Source organism: Thamnophis sirtalis, unplaced genomic scaffold, assembly GCF_051295495.1.
Source record: "Thamnophis sirtalis isolate CommonGarterSnake01/CBP01778 unplaced genomic scaffold, rThaSir2_p1.2 scaffold_1, whole genome shotgun sequence".
Taxonomy (NCBI): Eukaryota; Metazoa; Chordata; class Lepidosauria; order Squamata; family Natricidae; genus Thamnophis; species Thamnophis sirtalis.
Genome location: NW_028261381.1, coordinates 107650822 through 107667435, shown reverse-complemented (window position 1 = coordinate 107667435; position 16614 = coordinate 107650822). Strand labels below are relative to the sequence as shown.

The 16614-nt window shown below is 37.9% G+C and overlaps 1 protein-coding gene across 2 annotated transcripts in view; it reads right to left on the bottom strand.

The window, feature by feature from the left end:
• ZFYVE26 (zinc finger FYVE-type containing 26) overlaps positions 1-16614 on the bottom strand; it is a 49464-nt gene that overhangs the window by 8049 nt on the left and 24801 nt on the right. The window contains exons 22-35 of one of the 2 annotated variants that reach the window (XM_087721182.1): positions 15515-15711; positions 12449-12553; positions 11344-11466; positions 10212-10388; positions 9848-10094; positions 8193-8291; positions 6834-6991; positions 6468-6637; positions 5465-5493; positions 4557-4693; positions 3850-4070; positions 2988-3135; positions 1317-1526; positions 280-498 (exon numbers count right to left, since the gene is read on the bottom strand). In XM_087721182.1, the coding sequence (XP_087577308.1) occupies positions 280-498; positions 1317-1526; positions 2988-3135; positions 3850-4070; positions 4557-4693; positions 5465-5493; positions 6468-6637; positions 6834-6991; positions 8193-8291; positions 9848-10094; positions 10212-10388; positions 11344-11466; positions 12449-12553; positions 15515-15711 (2240 nt within the window). The remainder of the gene's footprint in view (positions 1-279; positions 499-1316; positions 1527-2987; positions 3136-3849; positions 4071-4556; positions 4694-5464; positions 5494-6467; positions 6638-6833; positions 6992-8192; positions 8292-9847; positions 10095-10211; positions 10389-11343; positions 11467-12448; positions 12554-15514; positions 15712-16614) is intronic. The other variant, XM_087721189.1, reaches the window with a different exon arrangement.

The window sequence follows — 16614 nt, the reverse complement described above, 5'->3', positions numbered from 1 at the left end:
ATACTTTAATTGTTTAATGATAGCTGTAATTGAAATTTTTAAGAGGTATTTTTATTTAAGTTCTATAAATTAATAAATGAATGAACAAACAGTTGATGGACTTGCCGTCTCTCTCCCATTCCCAAGGACTATTCTCCAAGAAAAATTGCAAGGGTTAACAAAAACAAATTTATAACCCACAGAATATGAAAGTTATGAAACACGCTTTGGTCAATTTACAGACATGGACTTTATTTTCCAAGTCCTTAATCAGATTCCAGTAGAATGGAGTTTCCCTACCTTATTTAACAAATGCAGCAGAGCTTCCCGCATACAGTTATGCCTCATATAAAAATTAATGATTGCTAGATTGGTGCCATAATTGTGCAAGTAGAAAAGGCATTCCTGATAATAGCTGTTGTGTTGCATCTTCCCCTCTGGTGTCATCTCTAGAGACAGGCTTCGTGTCCTCAGTATCGCCTCCAGTTCTTTCAGAGTGGCAAAATAGTCATCATCCTGCTATTAAGGGTGAGAATCAGAAGTCACAGGCTGAATTCAGAACGTTTATCGACAGAACACTGAAAAACATTTTTCTCCTAGTGGAAATGGGCCACGTTACCCCACAACTGCTATTTTAGAAAAAATATAGAGATTTGAAACTGTTTGTGAAACAGAACAGAAACTTTATGAGGAAAAAAGGGAGGAAGTAATTTCCTCCTTCCCAAATCTTCCGGAATGGGAGATTTCTAGTTACTTTTCTCTTAGGCAGGAAATCTGTCATACTTCGACAAAATGTGTCAGATGCTGTGAGGACAGAGGAGGCGTGGAGAGGCTGAGGTAAATTAGAACAGCTTTTATTAACAGAATGAGAGTCAACAGTAACTATTTACACTCGCATCTTGCCCTGCTTGACAGTTATTTATACTAGACCTGTCAAGCAGGGCAACCAATAGAATCAACAGAAACAGCCTGAGCTTAGCCAGCTGCGCCTTAGCCAATCAGGTGCGGCTCAGCAGTTGCCGGCTTTCAGGACTTCAGGCCGGTCACAAGTCAAGGGCATAACAAAATGGCAGGTTTTAGTAATGAACCATATCTTGTTTTTATATTCAAGTACACATTCTACTGCAATTAACAATGATCAATAAGCTATACAGCTAATTAAAACAGACATCCCAAGATAATTTATTCCTTTTTTTAATCAAGCTTTCTTCAAATAGTTCATAGAAGCATACACAAATACAGAGTCATTGTCCTGTCTTTTATCCTAACAACCCAGCGAAGACTAGGTTATTCAATGCCTCCAGTATTCAATGCCTTCAGCAGGAGTACAGCCTTACCACTGAAAGAATGGGTTTCACTGTGGTTTCTAGATACTGAACCACTTCTTGGACCAGACGGGAACCCAAACTGAGTTGATTCAAATCAAGAGGGGATTTTAAGCATCGACTGAACTTCTCTCTGGCAGCAGTCAGGTTTCCAGCTTTAAGACAAGCCATGCCCCATGCATGCCATGCTCCACCGGGATCCAGACCAGTCTTAGTAGAAACCTAAAAATCAGGTTACCACAAAGAATTAAGATTTTAAAAAGATTCATTCTTACTATAGCTAAATTATTTAAAAAATATAGACTTGCTATAGTTATTTAAAAAAATATAGACTAAGATAACTAAAAAGGGCATTTCATAAGTACTGTCCACATGCATCAGAGGTTTATACCACTATGGATATAACAAAAGCCTACTGACTGTCATTAGAATTACTGTTTGCCTAATAAAAGTTAGAAATATACACTTTTTTCCAAAAAGAAGAAAATCACTCTGAGAATTTCTGTTCACAATATAATATTTCCTTTTTATCAAAGAATCATTTGTTTTACTGAAACTCAGATGGTAGAATACCTTTTTCAATACCTCAAAAAATGAGTAACTTTTTAAATAGCATTAGAGGTAAGTCACAGCTTATAGGAAAAAAAACCTGTAGCTTAGAGGCTGAGCACACAGTAAAATCCCAAATTCAACTTTTAGCATGTTAAGGTAGAGGTAGGAGAGGGTTCTGTAACAAGCTCCAAATATTTCTGATAATTAGTAAAGAATATACAAATTAGATGAACCACTAGTAGGGTAAGAAATACAATTAATCATGATTATCTACATCATTAACAGTGGAAATCATAGCACAGCCTTCTCCAGTCAGAATTAAAAGGACACCAGATTGGGAAAGGCTAGTCTAGAAAGTTAACTAGCAATAGCAATAGCAGTTAGACTTATATACTGCTTCATAGGGCTTTCAGCCCTCTCTAAGCGGTTTACAGAGTCAGCATATCGCCCCCACAGTCTGGGTCCTCATTTCACCCTCCTCGGAAGGATGGAAGGCTGAGTCAACCTTGAGCCGGTGAGATTTGAACCGCTGAACTGCAGATAACAGTCAGCTGAGTGGCCTGCAGTACTGCACCCTAACCACTGCGCCACCTCGGCTCTTCCACTAACTACCACTACAATGGCAAAGTTTTCAGCTACTCAATTAACTGAGTATAAATGATTATAAAGGAAGCTGATTAATAAATTATACCTGAATAGGAATAGCATGGTATCAGAAATTCAATCTTAGGTAGGCTTTTCAAATATTGAGGAGATATCGGATAATTTACAATTTTAATATACATAGCTCAATCTTAGCAGCAAAAGTGGCATCTAATACATGTTACATTTTATAATGGGACAATGAATTTCTTAAAGAATTTACAGATCCAATAATTAAAAATAATATTTGATCAATTAATTATATTTGATTAATCTATTTATTACTTTGTAGTAATAATTAGGTTTTTCTTAATCTAGAATCAAAACCAAAAAAGATTTCCAAGGTTGAAAACTTAACTCAAAATCTTTGATAAGAAAGAGAATGAAGATAAAATTCTTTTCCATAAAGATGCCTTCCCACTAAAGACAGAAGTGTATTAAGGAATCCACAGGCTATACTTCACAATTACATCATTCCTATAGTGTTACCTCTACAGACAGTTGATAGTATTCCGCTTGCAAAAGTTGATTTCTTAGCCTACTAACTGCTGCAGGCTCTAATATCTGATCCAGAGATGGAACATGACGATAAGCAGCAGCTACTAAAATATTCAACACATCCACCTTGCTGAGGTAACTGTTGTGGGAAGAAAAAAGCAAAACAAATGAAATGCATTGGTTCATTTTACTCAGTTTGGTTCTTGAAAGCTTCAAATGTATTTTAATTTCAAGAGGAAACTTGCAATTCAGAGGAGGCAAGGGATCAATCATACTATTTTTTTCTTCTTTTCAGGTCGTCTCCTAAAAACAGCTCACAGTTTATCCAAAATAACACACAATTAGGGCCTCACATTTTGATTTTATTCTTGTGAGAAGAAACCCCAGTTGTAACATTTTCTTTCATATTGGCTAATTTTGAGGCAATAAGGCATTAAGACTTCTTGAGGCATTAAGATTTCTTCTTAAGACTAAATATAACAGGGTCCATTTTATAAGCTACATAGATGGTTCAGCTACGTATCTGTTCAACATAAATATGTGCTAAAAGTCCAGGATAATTAATAGCAACTAAATTGGCTACAGTGAGCAAGTCAGTGGATTGTTTTCTTCTCTGTTCAAAAGTTTGCACAAATATATTCTGTCACATGGCAAGGCAGGTTTGGACATTCTTAAAGTATGTAAGTCATAAACTCTGCACATAATCCCTGAAATATAATAAACAGCATAAAAGAAACAAGGGCATTATTTGTGAGCTTGCTTGTGATTTATCTTGCAAAACTCTACAAAAAGATTAACTGAAGACAAATCATTACAATGGAAAGATTTTCCAGGAGGCCTACTGACATCTTACCTGTCACAAAGAGCTAACTCCTGGCTCCTCCCAGCTTTTACAAACATCATTTTGGCACTGAAAAGCAACTGTTTCATGATGTCTATGAGGAGACTAGCATCCACTTCAGGGTTTGCCAGGCTTCGAGACAATTTGCAGCAATAGTCTATCAACTGCTGACCACAGGCAATGCTGTCAGAATGCAGTTTGAAGATGGCAATACACAAGGATGCACTAGGAGCCTGAATATTACAAGAGGGAAAGAAATAAAGAAAAAAAAAGAATGAAAGTGTGACTGTCTCTGCTGGTAGATGAGGCCAAAAGAGCTCCATATAGGTTAGGTGAAATAAGTCATGAGACAAAACCCAACACAGTTAAAGAATATTCTCTATTTTAAAAGGCAAGGAAGTAATAATTCTTCACTCTAGTTTCAGAGAGATGGTTTCTTTGTCTATCATCCATCCATCAGTCCATCCATCCATCCAGTTTACTCCCACTTCAGTTCAGAGGGACTTTAAGACAGTTTACAAAAATTAAAACATAACAAAGCAATAATCAACAATATTCAACTATTCTGCAATGCAATAATCTAGAGATCTGGCAAATCCATTGTCCACTGCTTGAAAGTTACTGTTTCAGTAATTTTCTAAAACCTCAGTAATGTCTCTTGGTCTTTTCTGCCTGTCCTAGGAGACCATAGGAAAGACAATTTAGGAGAAGTTACTTACCTGTTCATAAAAGAATTCACTGCGCATCGTTTTATTGTCTTCTTCCATCAAAGAAAGCTGCCATTCAAATTCTGCTGGCTTCGGTATTTGTACAACTGCAGAGTAATCTGAGCGTTCATTATCAGAAGATACAACTGCTATGAAGAACAAAAAAAACAAAACACTTTAAGATGAACTAAGTTTAAGAAACCACATAGCTCAACGATTTGGGGTAAGAATACACTTGATAGGAAAGTAACTCGGCATATGGTCTTTCTTTCCTTAAACATTAAACTTGTATATTTATTCACACATTGCAAAGGACATTTTTTTTCTTATTGCATGTTTCCAAAAACTCCCCCAATCCCTCTACATAGTCTGCCTTTAAAAATATTTGGCTTTGACATAAGCATTGTATTTCTCATGTTATTGCAGGAATAAAACACTCAGAGGGACATGATGGCTAAATTCCTAGCAGGTTTTTTTTACTTCATTCCTGACTTTACTTATCTAGTGACAAAAATGCTATCCATTGCTATTTCTCTTGAATTTATTCTGATATTTTCTTGCACTGTTTTGTTTCTGGCAGCCTTGAAACGTTTGCAAAATTGTAGTATTCATTTGGTTAGTGGTCTCTTTATAAAAAGTATTTTTAAATTAAAGGATTTTTAACCAAGCGTAAAGAATCATGGCTCAGCTTTCTGATCTTGAAATATTTTTAGGAGGCAGCTAGTTTAATTAATATTTTCATCCGTGTTATTAGTCCTACAGCAGCACAGACTAGAACGTTTACAATTCTACTACAATTGAGTTGTTGATTTCTTGTTAAAATGAAACAAGGTTTTTCTTTTTCTTTTTTTTTAGGTTACCTATAGGCTTGTACTAGAAAGAGATCAGAATTATGAACATGGCCTATTATGTGTTCTTACCTTCTTGATTCTGATCCTCTTCATTGGAACTATTAAAAAGAAAAGAAAGATGCTCCACATCCATTCTAATAAGTTTGAAAAATTTATAAAATTTGAATATTGCAGCTAATAAAATTAAACCACATATTTTTCTTACAAACTGGTTCCTTCAGTAAAGAAAAGCCCTAGTCATGAAGACTATATAAAACCCATCAATACAGCAGCTCTCCTGGAAGCATCATAGGGATTGTTTGAAGATTATCCTCTAGCTGTATGCACAACCACTACTAGAGAAGCCAAAGACATGTATCTCTCTTAATTGTTTGCATTGTCCTACTAATAGTTTAGTAGAAGGGGAAATGTTTGCAAGTTTGTTCACAGTAATCAGCTAATTAACTTCATACTATAATTCAATTTGCCTCAAGGTGAAGAATGTAAAGATGTTTCAGGGCAGATATGTACTTCCACTTTCGTAGTACTACTGTTAGAATATTTTCAGCATTGTTTTATAAATTAACCTTGTTAATTTGTAATTTTATGTCAACTCAAATTGTCTCAGAAAAGGCAAGATAAGATTTGTACATACATAAATGTATGCTGGGAAGAAGGGATCTCTTTTCATGATTCTAACATACTACCAGTAGCCTCCTAAAAAAAAGCCTCTAACATGTTCATTCTTCTTCTCTGCCAAGCTCTTAAACAATGTCATTTCATTCATGAACTATCAGAATCAACATTCACAAACAAAACAAAACAAAAAAGGAAAAATGTGAAGAGGTATGTTCCCGCACAAAATGTAACCATTAAAAAAGTAAAAAAGAAAGCTAATTTTTATAGACAACAATAATATATTCATTTAATACACCTCTCCTCCCCCAAAAACCTGGTGCCTTATAAACTAAAGTCTGAAGAATCCCTTGTCACTATAGTCATCAGGAATTATGGAATCTGAAGTAAAACTGCTTCTCCCACAAAGAACTATTATTTCAAGGAACAGAAGGTTGTGAAAAAATTCTTTACACACATTTCTGAGTCTTGGGATGTAGTTGTTGCATATTCCTTGTTGAAATAACTGTAGCACTGATCACACACACGAGCTGGGTTTTCCTTACAAGCTTCCACAACCATGTTCTTGGTAGAACAGGATCTGCACACCAGCCGCCCACAGCGTCTGCAGTGATGCCTTCTATTAAACTGAGGTACGAAAGACATTTGAATGAGCAACAGCATTCCTGCAGTTACTGTTTAATCCACCCAAGAAATCTAATCTTGGGATCTTTTGTAAGTAGTGAACAATTTGACTGAACAGTGCTAAATAAAGTTCTCCAAAGACATTAGATAAATACTCATTCAAGAGCTTTTGTTATACCCAGTTCTGGAATTCAATTACCATTGTAAAGCGTTCTGTTTTGCAAACCATGCATGTGTCTTCTGTGTCATCTGGAATCCACTGCTGTTTGGGTGGGGGCTTCTCTGGTGGCACGAAGTCCTGAGCACACGCAGCTTGCTGAAGGCTTTTCTCTTTTGGGTTGGAAGCATGTGTTGTATCTAAAAGATACAGAAAAGGCAAACCAGAGCCAATGTACAACTGAATTGCTGCTATCATAAGGACCAGATAATGCACTGGGTGTTCTATTGCAGAATACATCATCTTTAAAAAAATCTGTTCCTCCTTATTACTAACAAAAAGAAGGTTCAGCTCTCCAGTTATATAAGATTGTCTTGCAGACAATATATACAAATATATGCTCCATCAGCATAGCATTCACATTTATTTGAACGGAAGAGTAGGTTTTCATCCAAATCAAGAATGTCTAAAAATCACAGGAAGAATGACAATAGAAGCAAACTATTTTTCTTTCCTCCCTAAACATTCTTTTTGGGAGAGTTTTACATTAAGGGAAAATTTGCTTTGATTCATCTAGTTTTTTAGAAAAGAAAATACATGTTCGCATATGTACAGAAAACTCATACTGGCATATTGGAAAATGTTCCTCTTTGTCTTCAACAAAACTTGGGAAACGGCAATATTAATTTATCATCAAGGTTTTGCTTGGAAACAACCCAACTGATACTTGGGGAATTATATATTAACATTTAGATGAAAAGTACAGGCTTCCCTGAAAAACAAATACTTTTAAGTGCAGCTATATTTGTTATTTACTGCATGGGAAATTAAGAAATGTACAAAGAATTAAAAATAGTTGCAGATGAGTTACAAGCTACTTAGATTACATCATGAAAAGAAAATTGACTTGTTGAGTTCTGAATAGCAAAACTGAACAATTGCAATGGTCTATGGAAATTCTCAATTATCCAGGTCATAGTTGACCTTTGGGATAAACAACTGCAACTTTATATATATTTAAGAAATAACATTAACAGTTTTTTTATTTATTATATTGCTGCTGTTTTATTGAATTTAAATACTGGCTGACTCCGGATCAATTCTGGGTGGATCACAATATAGCAAGATAAAATAACCATGCAGTAAAATACAGAGAACAGAAAACAAGCTAGTGAATTCAACCAACATCAAAAACAAATAGAAACATATCCATCAAATGGCTCCAAATACTTTAACCCAAGGCCTGAGAGAACAGACAGGTCCATAAGGCCTTGGGATAGCAGCACCACTTTGTATAAATTGCTATATTTGTTTCCCTCCACAGTCATAAAACCAATTAGAAATAGAAAAAAAAATTAAAAAGAGAAAGAAAAGAGTTTGGGTGTTAAATCTTTCTCTCACCAGGAGAACTAGCTGGAAAATGCTCTGTTGACTCTGACTTAGATAAGGTGTCAGATTCAGATCCCGGACATAAATTCTCTTGAATCGGAATAAGAGAATCTAAGACAGAAAGAAAATGCTGTTAAGAAACTGAGCAATTTATATTTATCAGTAAAGATTAGATAAACTGGGTCAAAAAACAATTGTTCAAACTTGTTCAAAAACTCAGGTGACAGAAGTGACAAAAGATTTTGTACAGGCTGCAGATGAATAACTTTTATTATCACTTCTTTCTGTGAACACATTGACACACCTTAAAAAATAAAATTCTGATGCCTGCATTCAAAAGAATATAAATATATAACCATACACATACATGCACGCAGACATATATATGCTATACAGACATGCATACACATGCGCGTGGGGACACACACAAATAAATAATTCATCAAATCTGTGGTTCAGATCTGTCTCCAAGTAATAAGAGGAAAATTGATGTGTAGAGATTTGTATATACTTTTTATTCATTAGTTCCTAAACATTCTTTAGTTTGAACTTCTTTTGCTTTATAAATGCAGGCGTTGCTATATAAGGAGCAGTAGCAACAGTGACTTTCGTTGTAATAAAGTTAGCTTTTCAAAGAACATGAGATAGAAGAAGTATTAATTTCCATATCAGGCCCCAACAACTATTACAACTTTCTCAGTTTTCCAAGTAGCTCAACTCTCATAATTTATGTACTACTTAATTACTGTTGAGAGTTTTGTGCAATGAAGCCCTGCAAGGTTTTGAGATTGAGTTAAGTGGCTCTAAGCTATGACAGTTAAGGAGCATGTAGACCAATTGTTTTCCCACACGAGTCACATTTTCAGGATGATTATCTTTAGATTAAAGTGGGGGGGGGGGAATCTAAGTGAAGAGAAAATGAATGAATGAATGAATGAATTTATTGCATTTATATGCTGCCCTTTTCACCGAAGGGGACTCAGGGCGGCTCACAATCCAAGTCAGGGAAGGGGGAAAAGTTAAAAAGTCTGACTCATTTAACTTTCTGCAATACCGATTAGATCGCACAGATTAGGCCTCCTCCGAGTTCCATCCGCCAGTCAGTGCCGACTGGCGACTACGCGGAGGAGAGCCTTCTCAGTAGCAGCTCCGACCCTTTGGAACGACCTTCCCGTGGAGATTCGCACCCTCACCACCATCCAGACCTTCCGCACAGCCCTTAGGATCTGGCTATCCCGTCAGGCCTGGGGATAAGATTCTAATTCGCCCCACCCGAATGTTGAATGAAAGTTGTGTTTTATTGTTTTATTTTTATTTATGCACTGTCTTGTGTTTTTGTTTTGCACCCCCCTTCCCATGTATTGTAAGCCGCCCTGAGTCCCCTCAGGGAAAAGGGCGGCCTATAAATCATAAATAAAATCCTAAAAAAAAAATCCTAAAATACAAAGCAGGAAATAGCAATACTAATGAAACAGAAAATTTGGAAAAATGAACCATGAGTATGGGAGAAACATACATGTAGTATTTTCTGTTTACTCTCTTTATACATTAACAGTTCTAAAAATATTTTATGATAGACTGAAAAGCTATCTGTGGTTTTCCAGTGGAGCCAAAAAAAACCTTGGTTTTTCACCATCACTGATGGGAGATTTTCAAAACATAGTCACCTGATCTCTTCTCTCTTAGAGAAAACGGAAAGTCAAGAGCTTTCCCAGCATAGCTGGATAGCAATGCATCAATGTCTCCTGTGCTGAAGCCTATCTTCTGACCAACCAAGAGCTGGTGCAACATCTGCACAGCCACAGCTGCCCAATCCACTTTCATGTTCATCAATAACTGCTCCAGCATGAGCAGCGGCTTGCAGGAGAGGTGGGAATAGTTAGATCGAGAAGGCTCAGGAAGAGTCAGCAGTACCTTGAAAAAGGAGAGAAAGGAATACAGTATCTTGACCTACCGAGAAAAGAACTTGCAACTCAAGAGTAGAAAACAACAGTCTTTCAGCTAGTTCTTGAAATCGTCTCTGCTACTTACCTTGGATCCCACGTAAAGAGCTTGAATTTCATTCTGGCGCATAACTGTCAGGTGCTGGTTGAAGTATGTTGTGAGATAATCCGCAAGGAAATGAGAAGCTGCTAAGCTAGGATATCTATCAAGACACCGTTCACTTATGACAAACTGAATGTCTGGATCATCTATCCTTTGCAAGAGCTGCAAAAAAATTACATACATATACATTTTATATAGATTTTAATGGATCGTATCAGTTAGAACAATTAATCAGTGGAACAACTTGCCTTCAGAAGTTTTGGAACTTTTTAAGAAGATGTTGGATAACCATTTACCTGAAATAGTGTAGGGTTTCCTGCCTAAGCAGCGGGTTGGACTAGAAGATCTCCAAGGTCCCTTCCAACTCTGTCTATTCTATTCTATTCTATTCTATTCTATTCTATTCTATTCTATTCTATTCCAACTCAATATATTGTGCTGCCTAGTCACGTCTACCTTCTGCCTTTCTAAGGCAAATACTTTTCAAAGTCTTTCACAATTTAGACAATAATTTCTGCCTTAATCAGTTTGCTTCACCATGTCAGAACTACTTGAAGCAAATTCTTTCACCTTCCTGCATACATATTCTGTTAAGAGTTATGCTGCAAACTCAAAACACTTAATACACATTCAAAGCTTTTACAAAGCTTCTTTGTAAAATAATGTACTATATACAAAGGAAGTCTATCAAAACTGACCCTCTCTCTCTCTCTCTCTCTCTCACACACACACACACACACATGTGCATGCACAAACACACGGGTCATGGACTAAAACATATCTGCATCTATTATTATTTAACTGATTCCACAATTCTTTCTAAGGACACATGCCAAAATACGCAGAGTAAAACTAAGGATAGTTATTGTCAATAACTGTTGTGACTGGTCATCTAGCGTATTTCAGTGTCATATGGAAATGTCATAGCCCTAACTCTTGCATTTCTCTCTGTCTATTGCACTACAAGTTCATAATCACTGTCACTGTCCTACTCCATACCCAAAGTCAAACATTTTGGCCTTTGAAGAAAAAAAACAAAGTAGCACCCAATCTTCGAAGCATGTGTCCTTTTTTTGGCACAAAAAAAGAATCCTGGAATACCTGAGAGACCAGTTACCTGGAGAGCCTTTTCCATATCTCCCATTTCCAACAAATGAAGGAGGTGTTCCTGGTGAAGGCTGATCAAGTGATCCCTTGGGATAGAATACAAGCGGCCCCATTCTTCACATAATTCATAATCCTGCAATAAAAATAAACTTAAAGATAAAGGTTCCCCTTGCACATATGTGGTAGTCGTTCCCGACCCTAGGGGGCGGTGCTCATCTCCGTTTTAAAGCTGAAGAGTCAGCGCTGTCTGAAGACGTCTCCGTGGTCATGTGGCCGGCATGACTAAATGCCGAAGGTGCATGGAACGCTGTTACCTTCCTACCAAAGGTGGTTCCTATTTTTCCTACTTGCATTTTTACGTACTTTTGAACTACTAGATTGGCAGTAGCTTGGACAAGTAACAGAAGCTCACTCTGTTACGTGGCACTAGGGATTCGAACCGCTGAACTGCCGATCCTTCTGATTGACAAGCTCAGTGTCTTAGCCGCTAAGCCACCACATCCCTATAAAGAGCCCTTAGAGACTATAAATTGAAAAGTTTAAAAACAAAAGTGTTTGGCAAGGCTATCCATTTATTCTACAGATGGCCTTCCCCAGGCTTCTGCCCTTCAGTTGTACCTGATGGGACTTCCTGTTCCAAAACAGCATGTAGACCAACCCATCTGGATATAGAATGATGTTCTTTCTCTGATTGTTAAGCAAAAATCATGGTAAAGGTCAGAGTCTCTGCTCCTTGGCAACTGCTTGGTTAGGTCCCTGCAGTTTCCTTGCCAGGTTTTCTTGAAATTGGCTTTCCATTATTTTCTTCTCAAGGCTCAAGATAGAATGACTGGCTGAAAATTACCCAGATGACTTTGTGCCCAAGGCAGGACTATAATTCATGCTCTCCCGGTTTCTAGCCTAGTGCATTTAAACCACTACACCAAACTACTTCCTTAGTTCTTTTCTACTACAGAATTATAGTTGCATGGATTAAAGAAAAAGCTCCGCGTTTTACCTTTTAGAAATGGCTGATCACAGTAAAGAAACCAAATGGAATTATTAATTCTGGACAGAAAATACATGGGAACTAACCTCAAGAAGAAAAATATGAAACACTGCTGCAAATGTCCTACCTTTGCTTCTAAAACCATTGCCACAATGGACTGCGGATCTTCTGTGCAGGTCCTCTTTAGATCCTGCCAGTCATGCCAGATGTGGACAGCCTGTAGTCTAAGAATCTGAGAAAATAAAACCAAACAAAACTGAACAGGCACCGTTACGAAAATTATTCTACAAGGCTGGCCAGTACCTGAATTTCTTTACTAGTTAAGTTAGTCTCTACTTACAGCTTCTTCTAAGCGCTGCTACCTACGGAGCTCTCAGGCGCATGAGATAAGGAGCCTCCATTCTCTCCCTTTCAATGCAAATAACCTTTCCACTCTTTCAATGCAATTAACCCTTCACTAACCAGGTAACCAGCTTCCTCTTCTCATCAGTAGATTTATGAATTTTGGGAAGCAGAAGGTACTGTATTTTTCGGAGTATAAGACACACCTTTTTCCCTCAAAAAAGAGGCTGAAAATCTGGGTGCGTGTTATACACTAAATACAGCATTTTTTGCCTCCTGTCCTCTTTGCCAAAATGGCCGTGCATAGCTTGTAGGAGAGCTCCTGGGGGCTGGGAAGGGCAGAAATGAGCAAAAAATGGCCTGTTTTTTGCTCAATTTTGCCCCTCCCCCCCAGCAGCCAGGAGCTCTCTATAAGCTTCCTAATGTCCTTTTTGTGACAAAAAACGGGCAAAAAACAGACAAAAAACAGTTTTTGTGAAAAACTGGCCTTTTTTGCTTGCTTTTGGCCCTTTCACACACCCCCAGGAGGACTCTACAAGCCTCCTAAGGGCTATTCATGACATTTTTTTTTGAAAAAATGAGCCCATTTTCGTGGAAACAGGCCACTTTTGGGAGGTGTGCAGAGTGCAAAAACTTTTTAAAAAAAATTTGCCTCTTCAAAACCTTGGTGCATCTTATACTCCGGTGCATCTTATACTCTGAAAAATACGGTACCTCTCATTCTGACCTACATGCTGTTACTCATATGAATTCACAGATCTCAGCCTCATGATCAATTGCCTTGGCACCAGGGGTGGGTTTCTCGCCCCGTTCCAACCGGTTTGGTTGGAACGGGGCCGCTGGCGTCCTCGTGCACGTGCGTGGTGCACGCATGCGTACTAGCGTCTGCGCAATGCTCCAGCTGCTCCTGGAGGATTGCGCAGGGGCTGTATGCATCCTGCGCATGCGTGGAAGCGCAGAACTCATCAAAACCGGGTAAGGACCGCGGGCGGGCGAGCGGGCCCTTCACCGTTCCCGGAAGTTACTTACTTCCGGGTTCGCCAACCAACCGGTTCGCAGGGAATGCCGCGAACCGGTTGAAACCCACCCCTGCTTGGCACTGTATCCTAGCTACAGATGCTGGGAGTGGAGGGGTGGGTGGGGAGTACTATTAACGTGGATACTAAAAAACCCAGAGTTACAGACATTACGATGAAGTGCCTTTCCTGCCACAGTCCATCATGGGAAATGTGAATGAGAGTTCCCCTGTGTGAATATGCTTCTTCTGCTATTTAATAAAGTTGTATATGTTGCTGTAATCTTGGGATCATTTGTCCATTTTATCTACTATTTCCTGGTGAGTGGTTATTGTCTTTCCACAAATAGGCACTTAGGCTCAAATTTTAATTTTTTTTCAGGAATAATTCTAAATTAGAAGTGAGCAACCTTTCATAAACAGAAATACTGTAGTTATTACTAGAATTATTACTAGTATTTTTTTAGTCCCACCATCGGTTTATACTGCATTTTGCATCCATAAATATGTATATAAATTAAACCTGAGTGTAAGAAAAAGGGAGATAAGAAAATGAAGAGATAATAGTGGAACTGTCCCCGTCCCCTTCACTGAAAAAAACCCATCCTCCTAAATGGTAAATTCTAATCTTACTTTTCAAGTTGATTTTTTTCTAAAAAGTAAAAATAGAAAAAAATTAAAAAGGTTATACATCTTTTTTAGAAAACTGTTTTAAACTCTCATATACTTTCTATGTGCTCTCACAATAGAAAAATCAATTTTTAGAATACCAAGATTGTACTACATAATATACATTTTTATTTGCAGAAAACCCAGGCAGCCTATCAAGTAATAACCAAGTAATTTCTACTATCCTTAAAGCTAATATGGGAAAACAAAGAAATTGCATCTTAGGGTACTTCAGTGTTCAAGAAAATAACTTATTGAAAGATGCATTAGGAGCAGTACATACACAACATTAGAAATTGGCATTCTGGCCAATAATACATTTAAGTACTGAAGTAATAACTTCCAATCACTTGACTTAATATAGTCAGTCACTCGCACACAACCTAGCCAACCTCACAGGATTGCTGTTGTGAGGAAAATTGGTGGAGAGTTTCATGACACCATTTTGAACTCTTAGAGAAAAGAGGCAGACATGCATAAATATACCAACACAGACCTTGTGGAGAGAGCTTAGCTAATACGTTTTCCGTTCAATAGGAAGCAAGCAGTTTGTATAGAGTGGTAGTAGTAACTATATAGCATTGAAGAATTATTCTGAAGTAAATGCTAGTGGAGCTGATAACTTGATCCAGCCACCATAATCTCTCCTTGGTCAAACCCAGTTCACTTAAGATTATAATGTTTATTCAGTATACTGATGTAAGGAATTTCGTTGAAGAACTGTGTATGTTTATGTTTGGCTATTATTTATCAATTACATCAAAATTAGTAAATGAATGTGTACTTTGAAAACATACCTATTCTGTCTTTTTTTCTTTTCTACAGAAGTGCTCAAAAACCATTCTCCTTTTTATGAAAATCAAGGAACATTTTATTAACTCTCTTCAGCTTGTTGGTAATTTTACTTGAGATATTTACTGAACCACCTCTTCTCCACAGGCTCTAGATAGTTTACACCCAACAAACAAAGAATGCCTTGAATATTTTCCACTTTCATCCTAAAAATGGAACAAGTGCCCGATGAAGAGCAGAAGCAGCTTTCAGGCATGCTTCCCAAAACTGAAGGAGGTTTGATGCACACAAAAAATGTTATTTCCAGATTCAGCAAGAGAAAGGGACAAAGGAACTCAAGAGGAGTACTCTATTCCAAATGCGATGTCTCCATACCTTTTGATAAACTTGAAGCTCCTTGATTTTGCTTTGCAGATCAAATTTGAGTTCTTCAGTTACTTCGGGGTCACAGGCACAATAAGCTAATATTTCCAGACAGGCCTCCAGAGGCCATCTATCCAGGTACCGAAGGGACAATCTGCTCCTCAGCACAGCGTCTCTCACTGGAAACAGGTACTGCCATCCATTCTCACCTGAAAAGGAGGTATTTTTTCAAAGACAGAAGCAGTCAGTGCATTTTAGCTAAGAGGGATAAACCATGTAATGAATAACCTAGTACTAAGAAAGTGATAACTATGATTGTTGTTGTTAATTGAGAAGTCGTGTCTGACCCATTGCAACCCCATGGACAATGTTCCTCCAGACCTTCCTGTCCTCTACCATCCTCTGGAGTTCATTTAAGCTCACGCCTACTGCTTCGGTGACTCCATCCAGCCACCTCATTCTCTGTCGTCCCATTCTTCTTTCACCCTCAATCTTTCCCAGCATTAAGCTCTTCTCCAGTGAGTCCTTCCTTCTCATTAAGTGGCCAAAGTATTTGAGTTTCCTCTTCAGGATTTGGCATTTTAAAGAGCAGTCAAAGTTGATCTCTTCTAGGACTGATCAGTTTCATTGCCTTGCAGTCCAAGGGACTCGCAGGAGTCTTCTCCAGCACCATAGTTCAAAGGCCTCAATTCTACAATTGAGGCCTAACAATGATTAGGAACATAGAAAACTTTCTTACACAAACCACTTGCTCATGAGTTTAGTTTTGGATGCAGGAACTAACATCTCTATTCCTAAAGGTTTCTTTCCTAATTGTACCTGAAAATGCCAGAGATTTCACCTGGGTCCCCAATGCAAAATATATGATCAATTGTAGCTTCCTCCTTCATTAACAGCAGTATGCCTCTCTCTTTTTATAAAACAAAAATAACTGAAGGAATGAAGGCAATTATACATGTTGCAGGATCCAATCGGGACCGGTCACCATGATCATGAGTTTTGTCTTCTGAGCTTTCGAACATGCGCTGGAGCCCATCCTCTGGGAACAACTCTCTAGCAGACAAACCCTGCTAGACAGATGTTCCCTGAGGTTGAGCTCCAACATGAGCCTG